Below are 27,928 nucleotides of genomic sequence, written 5' to 3'. Positions count from 1 at the left end.
ATAGACTAGCCAGCTTAGGCACCGTGTGGCTTGTAGCCTGTGCATAGCTCTGCTAGTTCACTGTGTTTGTTCCTAGTGTTAGACTAGCCGCCCTTGCTAGCCACTATCCCAAGACTGTGTTCTGTTCAGCTAGCCGTCCTGCTAGCCCTCCTGCGGAGACAGTGACTTCAGCTAGCCGTCCTGCTAGCCACCTCCAGAGACAGTGTTGCATCTCCTGCTAGCCGTCCTGCTAGCCCTCCTGCGGAGACAGTGACTTCAGCTAGCCGTCCTGCTAGCCACCTCCAGAGACAGTGTTGCATCTCCTGCTAGCCGTCCTGCTAGCCCTCCTGCGGAGACAGTGACTTCAGCTAGCCGTCCTGCTAGCCACCTCCAGAGACAGTGTTGCATCTCCTGCTAGCCCTCCTGCGGAGACAGTGACTTCAGCTAGCCGTCCTGCTAGCCACCTCCAGAGACAGTGTTGAATCCTGCCGACTGCCAGAACCCGGACAGACCCTGCTTGTCTGCCTTGCCTTCGCCTAGGGGCCAGGGGGCACCCCTGGACCTTCATTCCTGCTGTTCCTGTAAGTCCTACCGGCTGCCAGAACCTGAGGGCTCAACCCGAGGGGGAAGGCAGTCAAGTGTAGGTGAAGCCTAGGTCCAGGGTGTTCCAGTTCCGCGGGTTCCGCTCCAGTGTGTTCCAGTCCAGCGGGTTTCACCCCTGTATGTTTCAGTCCAGTGGGGCCACTCCAGTGTGTCCAGTCCAGTGGGCCCCACTCCAGTGCGCACCCGTCCGGTGCGTTCCAGTTCCGAGTGTTCCGGTGTAGAACTCCAGTCCGGAGTTCCGGTCCAGTCTTATCTCCTCTCTACCTGGAAGGTGATTTTGCCTAAAGGACTCACAAACCCCGCGCTTCCGGGGAAGAAGCCTGAAGGTATGCCAAGGTCCTCGAGAGCGCGGCAAGCGCGAGAGACGCGACAGGATGCAAAGGCCATGAGTTCGGCGAGATCATCAGTCCAGGTGGGCTTCATGCCCATGTCCGTGCCCGATGGACAATCCGAGGGGAAATTCTGATTATTTTTTTTTTTGATTCCAAGGACAGTCTAGTTTCTATTTTGGATCCCTATTTAAGCCTGTGGGAATACCGAGAGGAACTTCTGTCGAATCCAGCCTTTACGGCTACTCCTGAAGCAGCAGCGGAGAGAAAGCGTGTCTACCGGAGTCTGGGCCACTATAACCCAGTTTCTGACCACTATAACCCAGTTTCTGACATGAATTCGGCCATCACGCTCCGTGAGTACCGCCTCAGACTTCGGGAAGACCCAGCTCTGTGGGATACTCCGGAGGCTGAGATCGAAAGAAGACGCCGGGAACGTTCTCCGCCCGGGTCTTTTCGACCATCTCAGCCGAGTAGCCGGCCGTACCATGGTGGGGTAGCTCTTCGTCGGGATCCTAGTCCACCGATGCTGAGTCCGGTTCGAGGAGGGTTTCCGGTGGAGCCTTGGAAGCCTTTCCGAGTGAAGCCTCCAGCCAAGCCGCTGAGGTCGGGCCGAGGGAGGCGTCGGACCAAGCCCCTGACCTCAGGTCAAGTAGCGCTGCCTCCTAAGCGCCTGAGTCCAGTCCAGGGGATGCTTCATACTGAACCTCCAATTCCAGTCCAAGTAATGAGGAAGCTTAAGTCTCCGAGGCCAGTCCGAGGAAGGCGTTTGATGGAGCCTCGGATTCCTATGCAAGTGGCGCTCCAGGTCGAGCCTCCAGTCCTCGTCCAAGTGGTGCGCCCTTTGAAGTCTCCGAGGCCAGTCCGAGGAAGGCGTTTGATGGAGCCTCGGATTCCTATGCAAGTGGCGCTCCAGGTCGAGCCTCCAGTCCTCGTCCAAATGGTACGCCCTCTGAAGTCTCCGAGTCTAGCCCGAGGGAAGCCTTCGATGGAGCCTCAGATTCCTGTGCAAGTGGCGCTTCGGGTCAAGTCTCCGGTTCTTGTTCAAGTGACCCGTCCAGTCAAGCCACTGAGTCCAGTTCGAGGGGGGCTTCTCACCAAGTCTCCGGTGCCAGTCCACAGGGTGGTTCAGGTGGCACCTCCGCTTCCAGTCCTGAGGGCACCTCCAATCAAGCTCCGAAGACCAGTTCGAGGGGCACTTCAGATCGAGCCGCCGATCCCTGTCCAAAGGGTGTGTTCTGCCAAGCCTCAGTTAAAGTTCCGTCCCTGCCAGGAGGCAGAGGGCGTCGCGAGTTGCAAGTCCAGTCAAGATGCTGAGTCTGGACCGAGTTGCAATTCCAGTCAAGATGCTGAGTCTGGATCGAGTTGCAAGTCCAGTCAAGATGCTGAGTCTGGATCGAGTTGCAAGTCCAGTCAAGATGCTGAGTCTGGATCAAGTTGTAGTTCCAGTCAAGATGCTGAATCTGCACCGAGTGCAGAGGTCAGCCAAGATATTGAGTCTGCTCTTGAGGATGAGATGACGTTCCAAGAGGACTGTGATAGACCTTGTTTTGATTCAGCCTGGGAGAAGACCTCCGAAGCAAGAGCTGAGAGAAGATATGTTCACCGGCTTGGGGCCCGGAGAAACCCATTTTCTGCATTTCAGCCTGCTAGCATGCTCTGGGGATCCCAGGGCCGTCTCCTCTTGAACCCTGCTCGGCAGACGCTGCCTGAAGCTAATGTTAGAGAGACGTCCCAGTCCGGCCAGAGGGGTGTGTCCAGCCCTGCAGCTGAATCTTTTCCAAGTTCCAGTTCTAACCAAGATGCTGAGTCTGTTCCGAGTTCCAGTTCCAGCCAGGAGGCTGAGTCCGTGTCCAGTTCCGGGTCCGACCAAGAGGTTGAGGTCGCCCTAAGTTCCAGTGTCCGTCAGGAGGCGGACCGTATGCTGAGTTCCCGTTCCAGTCAAGGGGTTGAGGCCAGTCCGGGTCCCTATCTCGGCTGCGTGTTGGATGCCAACCCGGGGGCTAGTTCCAGATCCATTTCTGTTCAGACTTCTAGCTCCTGTCAAGATGGGAATGCCACTTCGAGCCTCAGCCCAGCTTCTGATGTCAGCTGGGGTACTGACTCCAGCCCTGTTCCTGTCATTTTATGGATTTGCCAAGAGGTTCAGGACATTGTGGGTTCCCTCAGGGGAGGGTTACTTTTGAATTGTGTTCCTCTTGATGCATCCATGTTCCTGAGGTTGTCCCGTGGTGACTCGAAGGAGCTTCCTGGTCACAAGTTCTACGTTTGTCTGCCAGTTTTGAACTTCATTGTGACTTCCAGCCCAGTGATCTATGTCTGGCTTTTGAGACCTATCAGGAAGTTTCACCATAGTTACCCCTGGATACCTGACCGTCTCCGGGAGACCGAGAGGGGGGTCTTGAGGAGGGGATACTGTCCCGTGTGTGGCCGTGCCAACCCTCAGACTTACCCTGTTTCTGGGAGTCAGTGTCTGTGCTGGCTTCTGCTTGTCTCTGTGTCTGTGTCTGTCTTAGGTTCTCTCTGGCTCTGTGTGCTGATTGCCTTACTGAACCTCACCTGTGTGGGCTTTGCCTCTTCCAAGATGGCTGCCGCCTCCTCCTCTTTGCCAGTATCCAAGATGGCTCCCGCTGTTCCTTCCTATGGGATGCCTGCTCTGAGTGTCAAGCCTCTGTTTGGTCACAAGGTGATTGCTGCAGCTGTGGCCCTGGTGTTGATGGGCTTTATTAGTCACTTGGAGACTACAGTCCTGGCCTTTGCATCTCATCTCATCTAAAGGTCCTGGTGTATAGAGTGCCCTGTACACAGTTTCAGTGTTTGCTCTGAGTGAGTTTCTATGTTTGTGTATACTAGCTAGCTTAGGCACCGTGTGGCTTGTAGCCTGTGTATAGCTTTGCTAGTGTTCTATGTTTGTCCAGACTAGCTAGCTTAGGCACCGTGTGGCTTGTAGCCTGTGTATAGCTTTGCTAGTGTTCTATGTTTGTCCAGACTAGCTAGCTTAGGCACTGTCTGGCTTGTAGCCTGTGCATAGCTCTGCTAGTTCTCTGTGTTTGTTTCCAGTGTTTGACTAGCTAGCTTAGGCACCGTCTGGCTTGTAGCCTGTGCATAGCTCTGCTAGTTCGCTGTGTTTGTTTCCAGTGTTTGACTAGCTAGCTTAGGCACCGTCTGGCTTGTAGCCTGTGCATAGCTCTGCTAGTTCTCTGTGTTTGTTTCCAGTGTTTGACTAGCTAGCTTAGGCACCGTCTGGCTTGTAGCCTGTGCATAGCTCTGCTAGTTCTCTGTGTTTGTTCCTAGTGTAGACTAGCCAGCTTAGGCACCGTCTGGCTCGTAGCCTGTGCATAGCTCTGCTAGTTCTCTGTGTTTGCTCCTAGTGTAGACTAGCCAGCTTAGGCACCGTCTGGCTTGTAGCCTGTGCATAGCTCTGCTAGTTCTCTGTGTTTGTTTCCAGTGATAGACTAGCCAGCTTAGGCACCGTGTGGCTTGTAGCCTGTGCATAGCTCTGCTAGTTCACTGTGTTTGTTCCTAGTGTTAGACTAGCCGCCCTTGCTAGCCACTATCCCAAGACTGTGTTCCGTTCAGCTAGCCGTCCTGCTAGCCCTCCTGCGGAGACAGTGACTTCAGCTAGCCGTCCTGCTAGCCACCTCCAGAGACAGTGTTGCATCTCCTGCTAGCCCTCCTGCGGAGACAGTGACTTCAGCTAGCCGTCCTGCTAGCCACCTCCAGAGACAGTGTTGCATCTCCTGCTAGCCGTCCTGCTAGCCCTCCTGCGGAGACAGTGACTTCAGCTAGCCGTCCTGCTAGCCACCTCCAGAGACAGTGTTGCATCTCCTGCTAGCCGTCCTGCGGAGACAGTGACTTCAAGCTAGCCGTCCTGCTAGCCACCTCCAGAGACAGTGTTGCATCTCCTGCTAGCCCTCCTGCGGAGACAGTGACTTCAAGCTAGCCGTCCTGCTAGCCACCTCCAGAGACAGTGTTGCATCTCCTGCTAGCCGTCCTGCTAGCCCTCCTGCGGAGACAGTGACTTCAGCTAGCCGTCCTGCTAGCCACCTCCAGAGACAGTGTTGAATCCTGCCGACTGCCAGAACCCGGACAGACCCTGCTTGTCTGCCTTGCCTTCGCCTAGGGGCCAGGGGGCACCCCTGGACCTTCATTCCTGCTGTTCCTGTAAGTCCTACCGGCTGCCAGAACCTGAGGGCTCAACCCGAGGGGGAAGGCAGTCAAGTGTAGGTGAAGCCTAGGTCCAGGGTGTTCCAGTTCCGCGGGTTCCGCTCCAGTGTGTTCCAGTCCAGCGGGTTTCACCCCTGTATGTTTCAGTCCAGTGGGGCCACTCCAGTGTGTCCAGTCCAGTGGGCCCCACTCCAGTGCGCACCCGTCCGGTGCGTTCCAGTTCCGAGTGTTCCGGTGTAGAACTCCAGTCCGGAGTTCCGGTCCAGTCTTATCTCCTCTCTACCTGGAAGGTGATTTTGCCTAAAGGACTCACAAACCCCGCGCTTCCGGGGAAGAAGCCTGAAGGTATGCCAAGGTCCTCGAGAGCGCGGCAAGCGCGAGAGACGCGACACTTATCATGTCTACTGCTTCTATGGAGGATTGAAGAAAATCTGGGAATGGGTAGTCTTCTAAAGTTATTAAGGAGAGCTCTGAGCACAGTGAGTAGGGGGTAGAGAATTGCCCTCTTGTGATTCAGAGTCAGAAGCAGACAGTTAAAGGGACTATCAGATTTTGAAATGAACAATTGTCTCTATGCGCAAGAGCAATGCCAATGGACTGATATGGCATTACATTGAGCAGCTGTAATTTAACAGATGGCAAGAATCCTTAGAGCAGCACTTAACTAATCTGTTGAACATTTTTTGCAGGAATAAACAGGTTGCTCTAAAAGGGGCTATAAAATAGATGAAACAAGATTTATCAGCTATTGTGACAAGTACCAGATTTGATGCTACATGAGGCTACACAGATCACTGTTGTGCAGAGGATGATTGAAGAAAGATGATATCTGCACTGGACCTATGCTGTCAGTGCAAAAAGAATCTTCTGAAGGGGACCACTGCATAGGTCTGTACTTAGGAGAAGCACCTTAAGAGAGGTCGGCACTAACATGTCTGGACTTTTCCAGTACTTTGGAAGGAACTTTAGATGATGCAATTCCTTTCCGACCTGTACGAGTGTTCAGAAGACAACTGCACTATGGGCATGGAAACCTCCAAGAAGTTCTGTGCCGATCTGAGAGAAACCTAGTGTGGCTCCTTTTTTGCTGAAGTATCAAAGACACTGTACAGGGATTTGGAGGCAAGTTCCACCAAGAAGGACCTGCTAAAATGTGCAAAACTTGCCAATCTCAGCAAAGGCAACTGCTCTCTCTCATCTTTCAGTAAACGGGAGTCTATTCTCCATTTAATGATGATTGTGGAGCACCTGAACTCATAGCAAATATGAATGAGATAAAAATAGACGTGCTTGATCCGGATCTATCATTTTCGGGACACAGATTGTAAAAATCTGCCCGGCACTGGCTTAACTTCTCGATTACTGGAGATACTGTCTTCTACAACTGAAAAGCACTTTTCCAAAATTCAATCAGTCCATTTCATTTCCAAGTTTTGAACTATAGTGAGTTTTGGCACAGGAATAAACTACAGTAAATAAATCTTGCCTTGATGAACTAATTAATCACAGAGCTCAAAAGTGACAAACAACGGACTGAGTTTTGGAAAAGTGCTCTTCATCTTGAAATCAAACTGTTTAAAGTCTGAGCCCAGACAAAGTAAGCATTTCAAGTGTTGAAGTTCTAAACAAAAAAAAACCTCAACGATTCCACCAAAAAAAGCTCAACTTAAAACAAAAATCCTGTGGACACCAATTTAACCTTTGAAGACTCTCACAATTTCACTGTTCAATTCTTCACTCTCCAATTTCTTAATATACAATTTGTTGCCTTACAATTCTCTAACTATTGATTATTCTAAAAGGGAGGTAAAAAGCCTCAGCAGTCTCAGGTTAATGCTGTAGAAACTAGGCATTGTCCATTTTACCCAGTCAATCTCAACATTAGAACCACAGCTACCTACTAACTAGAAACAATCATTGACAATAAACTCACAATAGTCTTTTAAAATTTCTTTTTCAATTTCTTCACAATCCTTGCAGCAAACATATAGTAAACTCATGTATATGATATCTAATTACACAGCAAAAAAACAGCACTTAAGTTAAACGTGCTTTAGCCTCAACCCAATCCCGATCAGGTCAAGGATAAAGCACATTTAAATTTTTGCCGATGATTGGTCCAAGTCAGTAGGTAGCTGTGGTTATTATGTTGAGAGTGACTGGGTAAAATGGACAATGCCTAGTTTCCACAGCATTAACCTGTGACTGCTGAGGCTTTTCCCCTCCTTTAAAGAATAATCAAGAATTAAAAATTAGAGAATTATAAGACAAAAAATTGTAAACTAAGAAATTGGAGAGTGAAGTATTGAACAGTGAAATTGTGTGAGTCTCCAAAGGTTAAATTGGTGTTCACAGGATTTTTGTTTTAAGTATTGAAGTTCTCAAGCTTTCCCCACACTATGAGGAAAAATGGAACCCTGGCTTCATCTGGGACATTTTGATCAAAAAAGAAAAGCAAAACAAAACGTTGTATATAAAGAGCTGACAAAAATGAATACTGGAAACACACAGAGGCAAAGAATTTTGATCACGGAGGAACTGTTTTTATATCTTTTTGGCAGAACAGAAAAATAAAGACATCACAGCACTCAGGTAGGACCACAGATGCACAAAACTTTATACATGTTCTGGGAAAATAGTTCTGCCCCAATGCTGTCAGATGATGTCACCAGCTTATGTGCATAGCTTAATCTTGTCGATGGAAAGAATTAATTTTGATTTTTTTGTCTTTCGGGCATCTACCATTTCAAATTCTCGTTTGGCCCGCTGTTAAGTTTTATATTAACTTTCCACTGCGTATGTCTTTTTCTATTTTCTTCATTGTGATCCACTTTCCATTTCTTTGGCAGATGTCCTTTTGGCTTTAGTTGCCTCTTTCACCTCACCATTTAAACATAATAATCTTTCTAACTTTTCTAATGCATATAGTCCGAGTTCTCCACAATAGTTTTAAAACAGCACCAAGCAGCCTGGCAATGTTTAACCTTTGCAATCACTCTTCTTAGTATTAGTAATTTCTGCTGTTTATCATACCCCCCCACACACATTTTTAAAGGTATGTGCTACTTGCAGGTGTTTTCCCTGTTGTTATCCCCTTAACTATTATATGAACTTTACTGATAATCACTATTTTTTAGCAACTCTACCATCTATATAGTTTGCACCAGAAACTCCATCACAGTGAAAATTATTATTACAGCCTAAAATGAATCTGTTCTAGGTTTTCTTTCATGATTTCTTTTCAAAATGCAACAAAGGACATGCAGATGTCCAACTATCATGCTCCTCACAAGAATGTATTTCATCCTATTAAAATAGTTGAGCTGATAATGCTATATATGTGTTCATCTGGAAAATCTTACAGACATCCACACCTTAGGTTAAACATCTAACAAATATTTATGTAAACAATAAAACATGCAAGTTAAAATGAAGAAATGATTGCATGGATAGTATTATACTTACATGGAATGTCTCGGTAGCCATTTTCTAGTGCTCGAAAGTAGTTCATAAATTCTCGAGATGGGATTTTGAAGATTTCCATTAAACCAGCATCGTGAAACAAGGTATATGTGACCTAAAGACATTTGGAAAGCATTTTCCATTTAAAGACTGGAAGAAAACCTGAGTCATTGTTTAACAAGTCTGGGCATTTATGCTTTGCTGTATAGTCTAAACATTTTATGAAAGAGTATATAAATTATTAAATTTATCTTATGTTCCATTAAAAACAACTCTGAGATAATGTAGTTTTCATTACAAATTACTGGAACACTTTCTACCAAATCAGAAACATTGTTTACTACCACTCTGAAACCAAAGGACAGAAACTTCTCCACTGAACGAAGAAGCCTTTCAGATCCATTATCATTATTCCTTTTTAATAACTAATCTTTTATTTATATACTAGTAAAAAAGGCCCGTTTCTGACACATATAAAACGGGCGCTAGCAAGGTTTTCCTCATAGTGTGTATGTTTTGGAGAGTGTATGTGAGAGTGACTGTGTGTGATAGAGAGAGTGAAAGTGCGAGTGTGTGTGTGTGTGTGAGAGAGAGAGAGTGAGTCTGGGTGTGAGTGTGTCTGTGAGAGAGTGTGTGTGTGAGAATGAGAGTGTGTGCAATTGCGTATGGGAGACACAGTGTGATAGAGAGAGAGAGAGTGTGTTTCACACAGATACAGTGTGTGCGAGAATGAGAGTGTGTGTGAGGCACAGATTGTCTGTGAGACTGAGTGTATGAGACCAAGCGAGTATGTAAGTGACTGTGACACATAGAGAGTGAATGTGATACACTGTGAGACATAGAGTGTATGAGAGTGAGAGACAGAAACACATTGTCTGTGAGAGAGAGAGAGAGAGTGTGTGAGAGAGAGAGTGTGAGAGAGAGAGAGAGAGTGTGTGTGTGTGACAGAGATACCTCCCTCCCTCTCTCTCTATGGTGTCAGGCCCCCCTCTTTCTCTGGTGTCTGAGATTGCTGCCACTGCACCTAAGCAATTGGTGTGCTGGAGGAGAGGAAGAGAGAGAGAGAGAGTGTGTGGGGGGGGGTGGGGGGGATGTGTTGGAGGGGTTCAGCTAGGAAGAAGAGGGGTGTGGGTGATTCAGGATGCGCTGCCAGATGAAAGTGAGAGAGTGAGTGTGTGTGTGTGTGTGGGGGGGGGGGGGGGTTCAGGAAGCAATGGCAGATGACAGAGTGAGGGAGTGTGTGTGTGTGGGGGGGGGGGGGCAGGGAGTACAGGAAGCGCTGCCAGATGAGAGAGTGAGTGTGTGTGTATGGGGTTTCATGAAGCGCTGCTAGTTGAGAGAGAGTGAGTGTGTGTGTGTGTGGGGGGGGGGGGGGGTAGGGGGGGTTCAGGTAGCGCTGCCAGATGAGAGATAGAGTGAGTGCGTGTGTGTATGGGGTTTCTGGAAGCGCTGCCAGATGAGAGTGTGGGTGTGTGTGTTTTGGGGGTGTGGGGGGTGTGTTGGGGGGGTTCAGCTTGGAAAAAGAGGGGTGTGGGTGGTTCAGGAAGCGCTGCCAGATGAGTGAGTGAGTGTGTGTGTGTGTGGGGGGGGGGGGGGGCCGGTTTTTCAAGTTTTGCCAGATGATAGTGAGTGTTTGGGGTGTGTGTGTTTTGGGGGTGTGGGGGGTGTGTTGGGGGGGGTTCAGCTTGGAAAAAGAGGGGTGTGGGTGGTTCAGGAAGCACTGGCAGATGAGAGAGTGATTGAGTGTGTGTGTAGGGGGGGGGGGTTCAGGAAGCGGGGCTAAATGAGAGTGAGTAAGTGTGTGTGTGTGTTGGGGGGGGGGTTTCAGGTACGGCTGCCAGATTAGTGAGTGACTGTGTGTGGGGGGGGGGGGGGGGGGGTGGCAGGGGTTTCAGGAAGCACTGCCAGATGAGACAGAGTGATTGTGTGGGGGTGGGGTGCGTGGAGGGGGGGTTCAGGAAGCGTTGGCAGATGAGATTTTGTGAGAGTGTGTATGTTGGAGGGGTGTGGGGGGTGTGTTGGGTGGTTCAGTTTGGAAGAAGAGGGGTGTGTGGGGGGTCTGGAAGCGCTGCCAGATGAGTGTGGGGGTGGTGGTTTATCAAGCGTTTGCAGATGAGAGTGAGTTTGTGTGTGGGGGGGGGGAGGGTTCAGGTAGCGCTGCCAGATGAGAGAGAGAGTGTGTGTGTGTGTAGTGGTGGTGGGGTAGTTCAGGAAGTGTGGCTAAATGAGAGTGAGTGAGTGAGTGTTTGTGTGTGTGTGTGTGGGGGGGGGGGGGGGGGTTCAGGAACAGCTGCCAGATTAGTGAGTGACTGTGTGTGGGTGTAGCAGGGGTTTTAGGAAGCGCTGCCAGATGAGAGTGAGTGTGTGTGTGTGGTGGTGGTGGGGTGGTTCAGGAAGTGTGGCTAAATGAGAGTGAGTGAGTGAGTGTGTGTGTGTGGGGGGGGGGGGGGGTTTAGCAACAGCTGCCAGATTAGTGAGTGACTGTGTGTGGGTGTGGCAGGGGTTTTAGGAAGCGCTTCCAGATGAGAGTGAGTGTGTGTGTGTGTGTATATGTGTGTGTGTGTACGTGGTTTGTGGAAGCGCTGCCATATGAGACAGAGTGTGTGTGTGGGGGGGGGGGGGGGGGGGGGTTCAGGATGCGCTGGCAGATGAGACTTTTAGAGAGAGAGTGTGTGTGTTGGAGGGTTGTGGGGGGTGTGTTGTGGTGTTCAACTTGGATGAAGAGGGGTGTGGGGGGGGGGGTCTGGTAGCGCTGCCAGATGAGTGAGTGAGTGAGTGTGTGTGTGGGGGCAGGGGTTTCTGGAAGCGGTGCTTTGAAGATGAGTGAAGGAAGCGCTGCTAGATTGCAGGGGTTTGTTTTTTGCCGTCACTGCCTCCTCCGCGCGATGTTCCCCCGCCGCCGCCATCCCACCCACCACGATAGTCCCGCTGCCGCCGCCATCCCACCCACCGTTGCGTAGTTTTGCTGGCGGGGGACCCAAAATCCCGCCAGCAGAAGTCCTGTGTTGTCTGCTGACTCAGCATGTTCTTCAGCATTGCTAGCCTCTGCTGGGCGGGGTTATGTGCGTCTGACGTCCTGTACGTGCATGACGTCAGACGCACAGAAGCCCTGCCTGCAGAGGCTAGTAATGCTGAAGATCACGCCGGAGTCTGAAGACAGGACTTATGCTGGCGGGGTTTCGTGTCCCCCGCCAGCAAAGGTACGCGACGGTGGGTGGCTTGGGGGGGGGGGGGGGTGTTGCACCTTCTGTTTTTTGTGGGATTTGTTTTCTTCTGTTGAGGTTTGTTGGTTGTTTTGGGGGGGGGGGGCATTGCGCGAGGGGGGCAGGGGGTGTTGGACCTCGGTCATTCTGTTGGCGGGGCTCCATTTTATCTATGTAGCTTTTGGGTGGTTTTCTAGGTTGGTAGCCAGCGTTTCCTTGGCAGGGGGAGGAGTAGGGAAACACGCTCCGCGTGTTTCCCTACTCCTCCCCCTTCCTTGATGCGGTCCCTTCTTTCATTTTTCTGTTCGTTTTCCGCCCTCAATGTCATGACGTTTGACGCGAGGGCGGGGCAGCAAGTCGTTCAGTGGCTTCACCACCACGAACTTACGAACCGTTCTGGGAGTCTGAGTGACTTCAGAACGATGTCCTCAGAACGTTGAGGGTGCGATTTATTATATTAGATGGCAACGAAATGTCATTTTCCACACTGTTGACCCATGAAAGAATATAAAAACTTTTTTTTTAATAAAAAGCATTGATCACAGGCAACCTTACAAAAACTACTACTATAAATCACTTCTATAGCGCTACCAGTCGTACGCAGCGCTTTACAATTGAACATGAAGAAAGACAGTCCCTGCTCAAAAGAGCTTACAATCTAAATACAAGGAAACAATTATTTTACAGTCACATAATTCTTACATTAATTCAATTAAAAACGTAATGATTATTTTTCCACATAAGTTTATGAAGATGTGATGTACATGGTCTCAAAACACCATGGACATTATTTACGAATTAACCCTGTGTCATCATAAAATTATGGCCAGTATAAAAAAAATCCAGTTATCGACTGGGTTCAATAAGATTACTAGACTTCTGTAATGCCAAGGACACGACGTTCCCTTTGCTTTATAAGACTCTACTGAAAAAGCAGAATGAGAGATTTTCTTTTTCATAAATTACGAGTTCTCTAAAACTTTCAAAACTAATGGTTATTTTATAAAGGTAAACACGTGAAATTAGCTTGAGATCAAGTCAAATTATGCAATCATATGATTTGTTTTCACCTGCAGGATGAAGTGTCAGAGTATTTTTTATTTACTTTATATTACTACGGGGCTCATTTTCGAAAGAGAAAAAGGTCTAAAAAGTGGCATAAAAGCAGCACTTGGACATTTTGCTTGCCAAAACGTTCAAATCACTATTTTTGAAACCTATTTTGCAGATGTTTATCTATGCATTCAATCTGCAGTACGTCCCAATGACAAGGGGGCGTTTTGGGGGGGGTGGAATTAGGGCATTCCTAACACTTGGATGTTTTTCTGCCATAATGGAACAAAACCAAAACCTCCAGAACTAAAACTAAGACATTTTGAGATAAGCATCTACTATAATAATTTCCACCTCCAACGTTCTGAAGCTGACTCCGTGGCTTCACTGAAGTGAAGGGTTCGTAAGGTTCGTCAGTCTGTCACCATCTACCTTTGTCCCGCTCTCACGTCAAAACATGATGACATCGAGGGTGGAACAGTGAGAGGCAAGGCAACCAACGAAAGTAGTTGTAAGCGCGCCTACGAACTGCCTACCCTCTCTGTGTCTCGCGGTAGTCGTTCGTTGGTTTTTGGCAGCTGAGCAGCGAGCGAAGAAATCGGCAAACAAGAAAGGCGGTGTGGCGGTGAAAGCCGCATGGAAATATCTGACAGCTGCATAAGCGGAGACAAGACTGGGAGGTGAACTTTATCCTGCCGCGTGCCCGTGGCTGCGTCAGCCCCGCCGTTGCCTCTCAATGTGTGTGAGTGAGATGGTATGAGGGAGCTCCTGCTGGCTGTGGGTCAGGCTGTGGGTCAGGCCAGGACTTAGCTGGTGGATGGGAGAAGCACTGTGGTAGGGTGGGAGGGGACCCTGAAACTCAGAGGGAGGGAGGGAGGGAGGACCCTGAAACTCGGAGGGAGGGAACCCTGAAACTCAGAGGGCGGAAGGGGGGAGGGGACCCTGAAACTCAGAAGGGGGGGGGGGGTGGATCCTGAAACTCAGAGGGTGGGGGGGATGGAGGACCCTGAAACTCAGAGGGAGGGAGGGGACCCTGAAACTCGGAGGGCGGAAGGGGGGTGGGGACCCCTGGCACACACACTCATTCACACACACACACTCTCTCTCACAGACACACTCACACCCAGTCTCACTCTCTCTCCGTCACACACACATTTGCACATTCACTCTCTCTCTCTCACACAGTCACTCTCACACAAACTCTCTCTCAAACATACGCACTCCGAGGAAAACCTTGCTAGTGCCCATTTCATTCGTTTCAGAAACGGGCCTTTTTTCACTAGTGTTTTAATAATGACAAAAGCCTCAAAAAAAGTGCCCTAAATGACCAGATGACCACTGGAGAAAAAGGCATGACCACTTTATTACCCCAGTGGTCCTGACCCCCTCCCACCCCCCAGAGATGTGAAAGACATGCCCACAGAGGCAGTATATACCAGCCTCTATGACTGCCTCAGATGTTATGGACAGTCCTATTAGAGCAGCAAGCAGGTCCCTGGAGTAGCCTAGTTGTTGGTGCATAATCCACTGTTACACTTGTGGTAGGAAGTGTCAGCTCCCCCCAAACCCACTGTATAGGTGACATCTGCAGCCATAAATGCTATTGTAGTGGTCTATAGTTGGGTACAGTAGGTTTTTGTTGGGGTTTGGAGGGTTCCCCAAACAATATAAAGGGATAACAGATTTTTACCTGGGAGTTTTTATGTGAAGTCCACTGCATTGCTTCCTAGGGTGGCCCACTGCTCTCCTGGGATATCTGTGTGGCCAATCTACTAAGAAACTGGCTCCTCCTATATCCCAATAACTTGATTTTGTGTGTTTTTCACCTGGACGTTTTATATATTTTTTAGAAAATGTACCAAAAAGAAACACAGAGCACAAAAACATCTAGAAAGTGGCCATTTAAAAAAAAAAAAAAAGATAAGATGTTTAGCTGTTTCAAAAACTGCTATATTCGCTATTCGGATTCTGGTCGTATTGAGCAAAATGTCCAAAGTCAGACTTAGATGTCATATCAAAAATGCCCCTCAATATGTAATAGTTTCTAAAACATTTTTAACCTGTGGGGTCTTTTACTAAAAATGTGTTAATTCTTTTCAGTTAACATGCTCTAACAGCAAAAATCATTGTATGCTAGGTGCAATGGCTGCAACAGCACTACAGAGCTGGTGGTTGGGAGGTGGGGCTAGTGCTGGGCAGACTTATATGGTCTGTGCCGGGGCTGGTGGTTGGGAGGCGGGACTAGTGCTGGGCAGACTTATACGGTCTGTGCCGGGGCTGGTTGTTGGGAGGCGGGACTAGTGCTGGGCAGACTTATACGGTCTGTGCCGGGGCTAGTGTTTGGGCGGCGGGGATAGTGCTGGGCAGACCTATACGGTCTGTGCCAGAGCCGGTGGTGAGAGGCGGGGATAGTGCTGGGCAGACTTATACAGTCTGTGCCAGAGCTGGTGGTGGGAGGCGGGGTTGGTGGTTGGGAGGCGGGGATAGGGCTGGCCAGACTTATACGGTCTGTGCCCTGAAGAGGACAGTACAAATAAAAAAGTAGCACATATGAATTTATCTTCTTGGGCAGACTGGATGGACCGTGCAGGTCTTTTTCTGCCATCATCTACTATGTTTACTATGAATATATAACTACCATAACTACCGTACAAATAGAAGAAACTTTTTAAGCTATCGGTCTATTTTCAAGACATCTATATTCAGTGCTATGAACAATGGCTTTTCCAGAAACATAAGATTTCAATCCACCAAGCAATTATATTTGTACAATGGTTACTGGGAATAAATAACTGTAAATTAAGACATATTTCAATAAGATTCTTTATCTATAACATATTTAGTTTTCCTCTTATTTTCCTAGTGGGCTCTTTTTATTTCTTGGGAGACAAATTAGAAGATGAATATCAACTATACTAAAGTTTGTTTTGGGGTTTCTTTTGATCCTCTGCTATTTCCCTTCCTTCAAGAAATGTTTCTTGAAAGTTAATTTGTAACAACTTATAAATAATAAATTTAGAAAAAAGGTCTATGTGCTCCTCCTGGTGAATAGCAAGTGTAAACAAACCTGGCTAAGGATCCTCCCACATTTGCCACCTGTTTTTTCCATGAGATCAAAAATTGGAAAATTCCAATTGTCCAATTTTGCCATTAATGAATCGTGATCTTCTATTAGCATAAGCTCCAATGTAGAATCATCTTCTACCTGTGTGGCAATGAGACAGTTTAATTGTAATTTAATAAGTTACAAATTAGGCATGCCAATCCATTTCAAATTGTCAACAATAAACAATAGACACCTAAAGCAACAATGCTATCTAGATTTTCAAAATATCAGTTTTCCTATGTTTTGCCCTTACTTCATTCATGTTTAGTTATATTTCAAGGTCTCCTTTTGCCCAAATGTTTTAGCTATTAATACCTTTGCCACATAAAATATGTGTACCTTTCATTACATCAGCCCAAAAAGGGATTCTCAAATTAATTAGATTCATAATGGTAGGAATGGCTAAGGAGAAGTGTCAAAAAACCTGAGAGAGGCAATTAAGAACCCTGTTTACTAAGGTGCGCTAGCGCTTTTAGCACGCACTAAAAACACTAGCATGCTTATAGCATGGATTAGTAAACAGGACCCTAAATATATAAGAAGTACAGAACGACCAAATCCGGGGTTCTCAGTTTTAACCAAAACTGAATCAGCAGCCAAAATTTACTGCTTGATGTCAGATGAAACCGCAAATGGCACCTCCTCCATGGTAGAGAGCGGGTACATCTGGGCTGCCACCCTCAACCCCCTCCCCCCCCCCCCCCAGCAGAGAGAGTGGGGGCCACGGGAGGTCCTAGCAGTCATTTTGAGATTGGAACTGGCATGGGCAGGAGCGATCATTGAAACAAAATTTGCTCGTGATCATTTATCGACACCAATTTTGAAGGCAGTGAGGGCTCTCAAGTAGTAATCATGCACCAACTGATCAGCACTGGCACGCCCACCCTCCACCCCCATGACACTCCCCCTCTGCCATAAAAAAAAAACATTTTTAGTGTGCAGTTTGTGCACACTAATCTCAGACTTACTGAAGGACCTCCCACAGTAAGTTCTTTTAAGTTGTGGTAAGCACACGCTAGTGCTTACTGCAGCTTAGTAAAAGGACTCTAAAAAAAAAAAAAACCTGCATCAACACCAAAAATAAATGATAAAAATATATGTTGTCCTCCACACTTGGTGTTAAAAATCTCTCTTATAGTATATGAAGCCTGAAAAATATAGTACTCCATTTCTTTTTTCTCTTTCTTTTTTTTTTTTAAATTTTGCATGTAAATTTCAATTAGTTCCACCTCTTAAGGAGTGCATTAGAGCTGAATCTATTTTGTTATTTCTTGTTAAAGAATCCTTGGATACGTTTGTTTTTCTTTTTTCACAGTCACAGAGGGATATCAATTGCATAATCCCATCAAATTTTAGCCTCAGATATGGACTAATTACGTCTTTAAAAACTGAGAAAGTTTTATCAGTAAAAAAGTAATTAACCCCAGAAATCACATACCTCACTTTGGGTACCTGCAGGATTTAGGCTGTAGAACACAGAAATCATCAAGTTGTGAAAAAAAATTGCATAATCCCACATTCTATTGACACTATAGTACACAAAATTTTGAAAGTTGCCCCTCCAAACTTTTATAGCATCTGTTATTTGTAATCCCAATTTTAGTACCTTTACGCTCAGCAGGTTACATATATAGTCATAAGACACAAAATGGCCATCTTTTGGCTAATTACTTGTGCCAAATAGTGTATTAAAAACTATGTGGAATATGTAACGTTCAAAAATACAGATAAACAATCCTCCCTAAAAACAGAATTGAAATGTGACAAGCCTATTAAAAAAAATCTTTTTCAGTTTATTTAAGTTATTTTGATTATACATGTTTTTAATAAATGTTTCTACTTTGGGGCTGATATTCAGCCCACGGTGGTCAGCAACTGTCATGTACCTGACCACCATGGGCAGAACGTGACCTAGATATTCAATGTCTGACCTAATCTAGGTACTAGACTGAATATCCAGGTATTTCATGACCGCTGGAAGTTATCCAGGTGCCAACTGATATTCAGACAGGTGCTCGGATAACAAACCGGATAAAGTTAGAACGGCCTTTTTGCTGCCCTAACTTTATCCGCTAGCGGTCGGAATAGGATTGCTAACTGGACAAACTCTGGCTCTGCCCTGACTACCACTAGACCACCCCAGCATTAAGCAGATAGTGATGTGGTAGTCTCCCTGGATTTTCAGCAGCATTATGTGGTTATGTGCTGTTGAAAATCCTCAAATCACTGGGTCAGTAAGAGAAAATTGGTTGGAAGCCCTCCTAACTGGTTATCTCCTGCTGAATATCAGCCTGCTTGTTTTCAAGAAGGATTATCTATATATTTGGATATTATATATTCTGTACAATTTTAAGTGGACCCTTAATGCAGGTGATTAGCCAAAATATAGCCATTTTAGGTCATATATTTTTATCATTTTAATTTGTTTTGTTATTTATGCAATGATTTAGTGTATCTTCTGTTGGATTAAACATTTTGTATCTAATAACTCCTCAAATTGATTCCTCTTATTTTTTTTCTTTGACTCCCCTCGCTCCTTTTGGTTTCTATTCTTAAAAATTCTGCAAAAATTTAAGACTGTGACCCTTCTTTTCAACAAAAATAGAAGCATAAAGCAAGGAATTATGCTTCTTTTCTTTGAAGTATATTAACAGAAATAGAACTAATGCACAACAGAACTGATCAAAGTCAAGAGAGACAACTATTTATTTATTTTCAGCACTTTATATACTGCAAGTGATCCCTGAGGTGACTATGCGGTTTACAATTTCTATTACAGGTACTTTTGTACTGTCCCTAATGGGCTCACAATCTAAGCTAAGCTACATATTTGTAACTGGAGCAATGGTGGGCTACAGGGTCCCACATATCTGCAGAAGGAATTGAACATGGTTCCCCAGAATCTCAACCCAGTGCTGACCATCAGACAGCAGCGGGAATCGAATCCAGTTCCCCAGGTCCACAATCCACTGAACTAACCATTAGGCTGCTCCATCCCAAGCCCGGTTAACTTATTACGCATTGTCCTACTGTCTGCACGGTATTTAAAGCCCATTTACAGGAAAATACATGGACAAAGAGGACTGAATCACAGCTCAAGTAGATGATGTTAAAGCCAAAGCTCTCACCCCAGTGTCTTGCTTATTGTCTACCCAATCTGCATGATGGTCATCATTTTCTGTTAACTTGTCTCTGCTGTTTTTGTTTTCTGTTCTTTTGTTTAGCTGTTTCTCTGCTAGGCAGACTGATTGTTTCAAAACACAAATGCTTCCATCGTCCCCTTTTATAAACAAAAATATAGGTTATAATATGTTATGCATTTAAAACTTGATTTTCTTTCAGATTCCAATAGCCAATGTATTTAACATCAATTTGGACATGCCTTTCAACGGAGCAACTCATTCATAATGCACATTACAAGACATTAGCATAAAAATACAACACCACAAATGTAGCATTTATGATGAACATTTAAAGATATTATTTTATATTATTTTAGCCATCCTGTTCCTTCAGCCGCCTAGTGCAGGAGATTCTTCATGCTCCACAGGAATAGGAAAGGCAGGAATGGGTCTGTCCTCATACACTGTCAATACCTTGTGGCCAAACTCCAGGTACAGGCATATAATGTTCTAAATAGAGTCATCACTGAGAGGTGCTGTTCCAATGGCCTGATAGATGGAAAAGGGTGGGGTGAAGGTTAAAAACTGGAAAACCTTCAGGCAATTACAAATGAAGATTTATGAAGCCATAGCCCAAAACAGGGCCACTATGAATGAGAAGAAAGTCAAAACAGAAAAGGCAAAATCTTCATGTTGATACTCAAGCAATTTACCCAGATAACGGCCACCATTATCTGGATAAGTGACTTAGACAGTGCTGGCCATTTCAGCAGCTGTATATGGATAGCACTGCTGAAAATCCTTACAGACCAACTTGGCACTACCCAGGATTGTGCCAGGGTGGTACATGGGTAAGGAAAGGGCAGACACAACAGTTATCTGTAACATGTTGATATTCAGAACCTTAGCCACACAAGTTAATACTACCTTGAAAGAGGTTGAATAGCAAGTAGGGACCTTGTTTTGATAAAGTCCAGCCATCTTATTCTTCCATGGAAAGTTGAGTAGAAGGTGTAGAAGTATTGGTTAAATTATATTTATTACAGGTAATTGTGTTTCTTTTTTTTTTTTTTTTTTTGGAGTATTAGATTTTACTAGAAATGTATTTCTTTGTCTTTTTGGGTTGCTGTGCTTTTCTATCAATGATTGGAGTTCTTATTTGTTTGTTCGTTTGTATGTATGTATGAGAAGTATCTCTTTTTTAATGTAAACCGTTCTGTTTTGCAATAGCAATAAGAAACGGTATATAAAATGAATAAATGATAAATGAATGATAATGATGATGAGTCAGTCATAAAAGAAGGTAAGAAAACACAATTTTTCAAAATGCCATCTGCTAAAGATCTCATGCTCTTGAATCCTTTATGTCTTATTTATTTATTTTCTGCATTTATATCCCACATTTTCCCACCTCTTTGCAGGCTCAATGTGGCTTACAAATACCGTAGTGGCGATCGCCATTTCCGGAATAAGAAATAGAGTGTAATGTTCCAGTTACGAGTATAAAGAATACACAGTAAATTAGAAGAAAATCGGTAATCAATACATTTCAGGTTTTGAAATCAAGGGTAGTGAAAAACGTTCAATTATGACAACGTGTTTTCCTTCTGAAGTTGCTGTATCTTGAGTTCCCCTGAAGACGCCATTTGACTGGCGAAACATGGCCCATGTAGGGAACCTGGGAAGTTGTGTTGTTTTGAATGAAGAAGTTTTGCACTATATATAAAAAAAGTTATACACTAACCAGGAATCTGTATGAAACGATTTATACACACCACTGACTGCATCAAACCCACTGATTAAGCTAAGTAACAGTGCTACATAATCTGTATTAACAAAAAAATTTTTTTGTTTACTTTGAAGATTTGATTGAGTTATAACTTATCAGGAGGAGGCAGGGTGTGCTATGATGTATGGAAAGGTGCTATAACATCTCAGTTCCTGAGTTTAAGTGTATACACCTAAAACTGAGCACATATCATAAAAAATGTTTTAATCTCTTCATTGTTTGTATACTTAAATTTTGAGTTAAAATTGGAGTTTCTGATTTTTACTTATATTCATATATAAGAAACTGACTTTAAGAATACCCAGTGTATATACTCATATAAGAATGTGATAAAGTAACCAAAATAAGAATAATTCAATGTGTCAAAACCAAAACATCACTACTTTTATTAGAGATTTTTAATTTCCAAATCTTATTCAATAATATAGTACAGCATCTCTCTTCACCTCTTTGCTGTCTGCTCTGATTAACTTATTCAGTCAACAAAAACAGCTGTAAAAGGAACTCATTTAACCTTAGAATGGTATGGCTGTTTATCCCTTGCAATCTGTACTTCACCTTTATTTAATAACAAACTGAAAGTATGACACATATATAAGCTTCAGTTCTGCCTCTGGCAATACTCCTGACCTTCCACATCTGAGATAATTAAAAAGAAATAATTATATTAAACTTCTCATTGTGAAATCTACAATAGAAGAAGATGCTGCTTAGCTATTTAGGGCACTTTTACTAAGCTAAGTAAAAATGGCCTTTTTGTATTTTTGGTATTAATGGCCATGCGTTAATGTCGCCACTAATGTGCTAATCACTAAAAATTACAAAAGGACTAAGTTCACACTACATTAAAAAGTGAACCAAATGTTCTTACAACAGATACAATATTAGGAGGTAAAATTTGGAAGAAAAAGGCTCAGAACACTGCAATATGCTCAAAAACTGAAAATATTTTTCAGCGTTACCAATCCTGCACACATCTAAATCACTGGCAAAAAACCTCCAGCCTCCACAATTTCAATGTGTGCAAACTATATGCAATCAATGTACAGTCAATATGCAAAAAGCATTTCAATGAAACGCTCATAATATGCTGTATCTTCAGTAACCAAAAAATCACTTAACTTTGCAGTCAAGTCTCAATGGGAATCAAGTGGAGAGTACAAAACGAGGTGGTGACATGGATGAGAAACTGCTTCAAAGAAAACATTAGTGGATTTTCCGATTAAAAACTTGTGAACCATTTGGTTTGAACTCCTCAACTGAGTGGGCAGCATTTTTGTGATTTGTCATTTTGACACCGCCCTTGATGGCACAAACCTGGCCTCGACTGGCTCTGCAATATTAGCATCTTTTTTTCAGCCGCCATTTTGTATACAGATGACTGTGGCTTAAGTGAAGCCTGCTTTGATATGCTGCAAGTCCCTATGGGTTGCATTCTTAGGTAACTTGTCAGTGGGTTTATATTTTGTTTTTCACTGTTTTTTATTCTTTTGTAGGTAAACACACCATTAAGGGAAGTTTTTCACTGTGTAGCTGTTGAATATTGCCAAACACAGTTCAGTCTACTACTACTACTATTTAGCATTTCTATAGCGCTACAAGGCAGTCTCCAGAAGTTTGGGTGAAACGGGTCCCCATTGAGATTTGACTGCAAAGATAAATGATTTTTTGGCTACTGAAGACACAGCATGTCAAAACGGTGGATGTTGGAGGTTTTTTTGGTCAATGATTGAGATACTACTACTTAACATTTCTAGAGCGCTACTAGGGTTATGCAGCGCTGTACAGTTTAACAAAAAGGACAGTCCCTGCTCAAAAGAGCTTACAATCTAATGGATGTGTCCACAAAATTGCTAATATTGAAACATTTTCAGTTTTTGAGCATATTGCAGCATTCTGAGGCTTCCACCACATTTTACCTCCTAATGTTTTAAGAACGTTTGGTTCACATTTTGATTTTAGCCATTAGTGTGCAGACATTAAAAAGAAATTTACCACATGAGTACTTACTGCCACCTATTTTGTTGGTGTTAAGGGCTCACACACTATCACTGCATATTGCTTGTAGTAATGTAGTTGTGCTGATTAGCACCAGAACGCCCAGTACATCAAAAGGGAGATCCCAAGATGGTGCTGTAGTGGGTGTTGCTTCTGGATGCTCTTTGCTTACCTCTGCGTTTGACATTGTATTCCTACCCGGAAGATGGTGAAAAGGAAGGGTGCACCCTGGGCAGCTCTTGTAAGGTCTGGGATACCACTACCACTTTGCCAGACAAAATTGGTAAATTTTCGGGCACCAGTTGGACACTGTCCCCTGATATCTTCTGCTCAGCCGGAATCACTACACTCCAGCAGTAGCAAGGACAAGGCTTTGTTTAGCCCTGATCTTTGGATTGCGCCTCGCCAACCTGGAAGTGGAGCCATGACATTAGAATAGCAACCTGAGAATGGATCAGGGCCTCTGCTGGGGAGCTTGCTGCTGGCAGTTTCCACGCTGAGGACAGAGCCAGCATACAAGGAAGTGGAGGGAGCCACTTCAGGACAACCAGCTATGGAGGAGATTGTGGGCTCTGTTGGGGAACAAGAGTCTTCAGGTGCTGTTCTGAAGACCCTAGTAAGGGGACTCTTTCCATGACTTGAAGTCATCTGTGTAGGAACTTTTTGTTAAACAGCATGAAGTTAGGCTTGTTTCTTAGAATGTTGTGGAACTTTCTTAAGGTTTGAAGAAGAACAATGCCAGAATGGACAAGGTAGAGACTAAAGTTCAAGAGTTCAATCAATTATCTTAAACTTTGGTGAGAGATAATATGTATTTACAAAGAACAGTTGAATACATGGAAAATCTGGTGAGACGTAGTAATTTGCCTTTTTTTAAAAACTTTCCTATGTCTCCTTTAATCACTCCAGGAGACACGGTAAAGAAGTATCTTATGGAAGTGTTGAAATTGCCACCAGAGTCTTTGCCACCTATTGTTTGAGCATCATTTACCTCCTCTTTTATAAAACTGCGCTACCAGTGCAGTAATGCCAACACAGTCCAAAGTGGATGGGCTGTGTTGGCACTGCCATGCAGTTTTGTGAAAGTAGGTGTTAGTTCTTCAAGGGGCAGAGGGATCTGCTGGTCATAAATACTTGGGCCAGCCTATCTTACTGGCTTTTTGGAATCTTAATTGGAAGTTGTGACTCAAAGGAATACCATGATCGTCATCTTTACCCTTGAGATGGCCTGCAATAATGTACTATGGCTTTATCTTAAACATATTGCTGTTTTTTGGGGTCTAAAATTCATATTTTTCCTGATTTGTCTAGAATTTCTCAGAAGAGGCACCAAGAATTCTTGGCCCTCTGCCCCAAAGTTGTAGCTCTGGGGGTGAATTTCAAATTGAAATTACCTTGTCAATGTGTGGTTTTTATTACAGAATAAGCCTTTTTTGTTTTTTGACCCAAAACAACTTTTGGAATTTCTACAAGCTAAAGAGGTTTGTGTCAGGTTTGGGCTGATGTGAGGGATGGGGTAAAATATATTTTCCTTTTTTTTATGAATTGTTTTCTACCTTTAATCTTGGGATCTTTTTTCCTTAATATTGTAGACGAATGCTGCATATGAGTTTTTGCCATTTCTTCTTAGAAATCAATTGTTCTTTTTCCTTATTTATACTCATGGATGTATTGAAGTGATGCTATTATAAAATATTCTCAAATAAAATAAAAGAGAAGAAAGAAAAAAAAAAAAGAATACCCAATCTTAGCCCACTGACATGCCACCTCAAAAAATATTTTTAGTGCATGGTTAGCACATACTCATTTGACAATTACTGCAGGATACCTGAGCGTGTCCTGCAGTGTGCCATTTTAAGTTGTGTTGGGTGCACATTAGCACCTAATGCAGCTTAGTAAAGGGGTCACTTAGAATGTTTAGCCAAACTAGTACATGATATCCAAATAATTTAAAATTGTGGAATACTAAATAAGCATAAAGTATAAATATACAAAGGAAGTTCTTTTTTAAAAAATCTCCATAAATTGTGGAATTTACACATGTAGATTGTATACATATGTAAATGGAAATTTCAGAAACCATAATTATTATGTGGAGATTCACATTACAGAGATTTCAAGAGGGTGTTGGTTGGCATGTCTTAGGCAGTACAAAAAACTACATGCATATTCCCCTTTTTACAAAGGGATTTGGGGAAAAAAATTTTCCGTATCAAGTTTTACACGAGGGATTCAGTAATTTTTCTTAATCCCCCAATTGTTTACTTTCGCCTCCATAAAGAAGAAAAATATAAAAAAGCAGCCTCACTACTTAATTGGCAGTACTTACATGTCTAAGTTTGTGAAATAGGACAGTGCCACTTACACACAGAAGTTACAAATCGCCACTTCTACACAGAAGCTATTAGATTTGTGCTGTTCACTTTTTCAATATATATATTTGTAAAATGGCAGTTTCACCTGCGCATGCAAGCAAATATATGGGCATTCATACACATCCTTTCATGTATTTTACAAAATGCTCCACATTCACCACTTTCTAAAATACCACCAGAACCGAGAATGCCTTGACATGCATGTCTCAATTCTGATCATCACATTCTATGTAAAATGGACCTTAAAACATTTTAACTGAGACTAAAAATATTGATAAGAAACTGAAGCATTATAATTAAGAGCAGTGCAAAAATGTTAAGTGTATATTAAACCCACCTGATTTTTTGCCTTGATATTCTAAACCTGGTTGTACATTCTCTATTGTTTCCGAGACTGGAAAAGGCTTGAAAATTGAACGTCCACAGCTTTAAGTAAAAGTTAAGGCACAAAATTAGAATATTTCTCATGCTTCTTTATACAGACTGCTATGTCATTTCTAAAATGACTATGCTAATAAAGTACAAAATGTAATGATAGCAAACCAAAATTAAAAGGTATTTTTGTCACATGCATGCCATTTTGTAATTGGAGTAGAAGTTAAAATTAATGAAATAAAAAATTGTTAGGCATATGTTTACCTGTTACAAACATGACCTGTAGAAGTTCTGAGTGGCTGCTGAAAATCTGGAGAATTAAATGCATATCCCAGAGGTTTATGTAAGGTCACACTTGGCTTGGTTAGGAAATCAGCAGTGTCAGGAAATTCTACAGGTGAACGGTTGACTAGAGTACTACTAATATTAGGCACATAACTGGCAGAGTTCATAGGACTCAGGGTAGGAGACATACCTACAATGGAAACATAAAAAAACAGTTATGAAGACAGACGCCAGATTAAAAAAAAATAATGAAGAGAGATGCCAGACTGTGGCTGTTCCTTTTCCATTTTAGTTAGCCTGCACTTTTGTAATTTTATTTATACAATAGCTGGAGTAAACTGTAATCTTCCTAAGGAGGTTAAAACAAATTTTAGTATGAAGATGCTCTTAATACAAATGGATCTGAAAGTTCTATCTAGACATTAGGTAACCAATTATTCATGAATTAGTTACGCAGGAATATTTGCTCTTTTATACCATTAATGAAATTTTAAAAAAACATGTATTATGATAGATAAAGCAGACTTCTACACCTATATATGTAAACCACCTAATACAGAACCAGCTGCTCTCTGAAATATCCCATTAGCTACTGGTGACATTAAACTATAACTTCCATCTTTTCTTGCCATTATACCTGTTTAAGAATAAGCTTTTTTGCAGTTGTCTAAGTGTACTCAGCATAACTAGATTAACTACAATGGTCTAACATTCCCTAAAACTGAGTTTAAAATGTTAACTTGACAATAGGATGCTTGTTCACACTGCAAAGTGATTGGGGGCCTCAAAGTCAGGCTACGCTGACCTTGTCCCAGTAAGCAAGTTCTATAAAAACAAGAGATAATAAATGCAAAACAAAGAACATACCAACCAAAATCAACAATCATATAATTCACAAAGTAATGCACCTTCGGTATATACAGTCTGGATAAATTAAGTAAACAGTGTTAGTTGACTCAATTACTAATGCAGTGACTCTAGGACAAATAGATTATATCTGCCCAATTTAAAATGTGTGCATACTGAAGCCATGCAGAAATACATTCAGATGTGTCTTGACTAGATACAAAATATCATTTTACCTGTTCGTCTAGAGCCCATATGATGGGTGAGGGTCACAGAAGATGACCTTTGCTTTGGAATTGTCAGAAGGTTTGAACTGAAAGGTCCATTTGGATATGATCCTTGGCTACACCATAAAATGAAATAAAAGAATAGACAAAAATTGAATGAAAACTAAACAATCATTATAATAGTTTTTTCTACATGAAGCGTGGCTTTACTGATTAAACATGGAATCACAAACACAGCAGTCAGCAAAATACCCATACCAACCCCATATAAGCGGTTATATATGATGCAATCTTGGAACATAATACCACACCAGCATATCAATAGTCCAAAAAGTGGTTTTATTATTATGGCAAAAACAGCAAATCAAGTGGAAGAAATCCAGAAAGACCAGACTGAAACCACAGATAGTAAGAGCACCAAGGAAATTTTATTGGGACCCTACAAGGTCCGTGTTTCGGCCAAAAAAGCCTTCTTCAGCGGTCTTCAAATTGACGTATACGGATGTTCCTCCAAAATAATCACAAAATGAGACAATCGCTGGTGCTGTCTGAACGGAGCATAGACACAGACCGTGTAGGGTCCCAATAAAATTTCCTTGGTGCTCTTACTATCTGTGGTTTCAGTCTGGTCTTTCTGGATTTCTTCCACTTGATTTGTTGTTTTTGTGTTTTTTTGTGGGAGTTTTGGACTCTCTTTTGTTGTTCTTTATTATTATGGCTGCATCATAGTCACATACATATGTCAATACATGATTAATCCAACAACACTGCTAATAATACTTCACCTGTTAATTTCAACCTTAAGATGTCTTCCCCTCCCATGAGATACTGTGGGGCTCATTTTCAAAGCACTTAGACTTACAAACGTATGTGGAGGGGCATTTTCGATATGATGTCTAAGTCCGACTTTGGGCGTTATTTTGCAAAAAATGTTCAAAATCTGAAAAGGAAAGAAGGTTGTTTTCAAAAAAGAAAAATGTCTTCTTTTTTTTTTTCAAAAAATACTGTT

The 27,928-nt window shown here is 43.4% G+C and overlaps 1 protein-coding gene across 1 annotated transcript in view; it reads right to left on the bottom strand.

The window, feature by feature from the left end:
* Positions 1-27,928, bottom strand: part of PDE3B (phosphodiesterase 3B) — a 569,033-nt gene that overhangs the window by 48,985 nt on the left and 492,120 nt on the right. The window contains exons 5-10 of the mRNA XM_030201042.1: positions 26,929-27,035; positions 25,826-26,036; positions 25,524-25,612; positions 19,031-19,182; positions 15,864-16,001; positions 8,544-8,655 (exon numbers count right to left, since the gene is read on the bottom strand). Coding sequence (XP_030056902.1) covers positions 8,544-8,655; positions 15,864-16,001; positions 19,031-19,182; positions 25,524-25,612; positions 25,826-26,036; positions 26,929-27,035 — 809 coding nt within the window. The remainder of the gene's footprint in view (positions 1-8,543; positions 8,656-15,863; positions 16,002-19,030; positions 19,183-25,523; positions 25,613-25,825; positions 26,037-26,928; positions 27,036-27,928) is intronic.

The sequence above is a fragment of the Microcaecilia unicolor genome, chromosome 4, assembly GCF_901765095.1.
Source record: "Microcaecilia unicolor chromosome 4, aMicUni1.1, whole genome shotgun sequence".
Classification (NCBI taxonomy): domain Eukaryota; kingdom Metazoa; phylum Chordata; class Amphibia; order Gymnophiona; family Siphonopidae; genus Microcaecilia; species Microcaecilia unicolor.
This window is presented reverse-complemented; position numbering and strand designations above follow the sequence as displayed.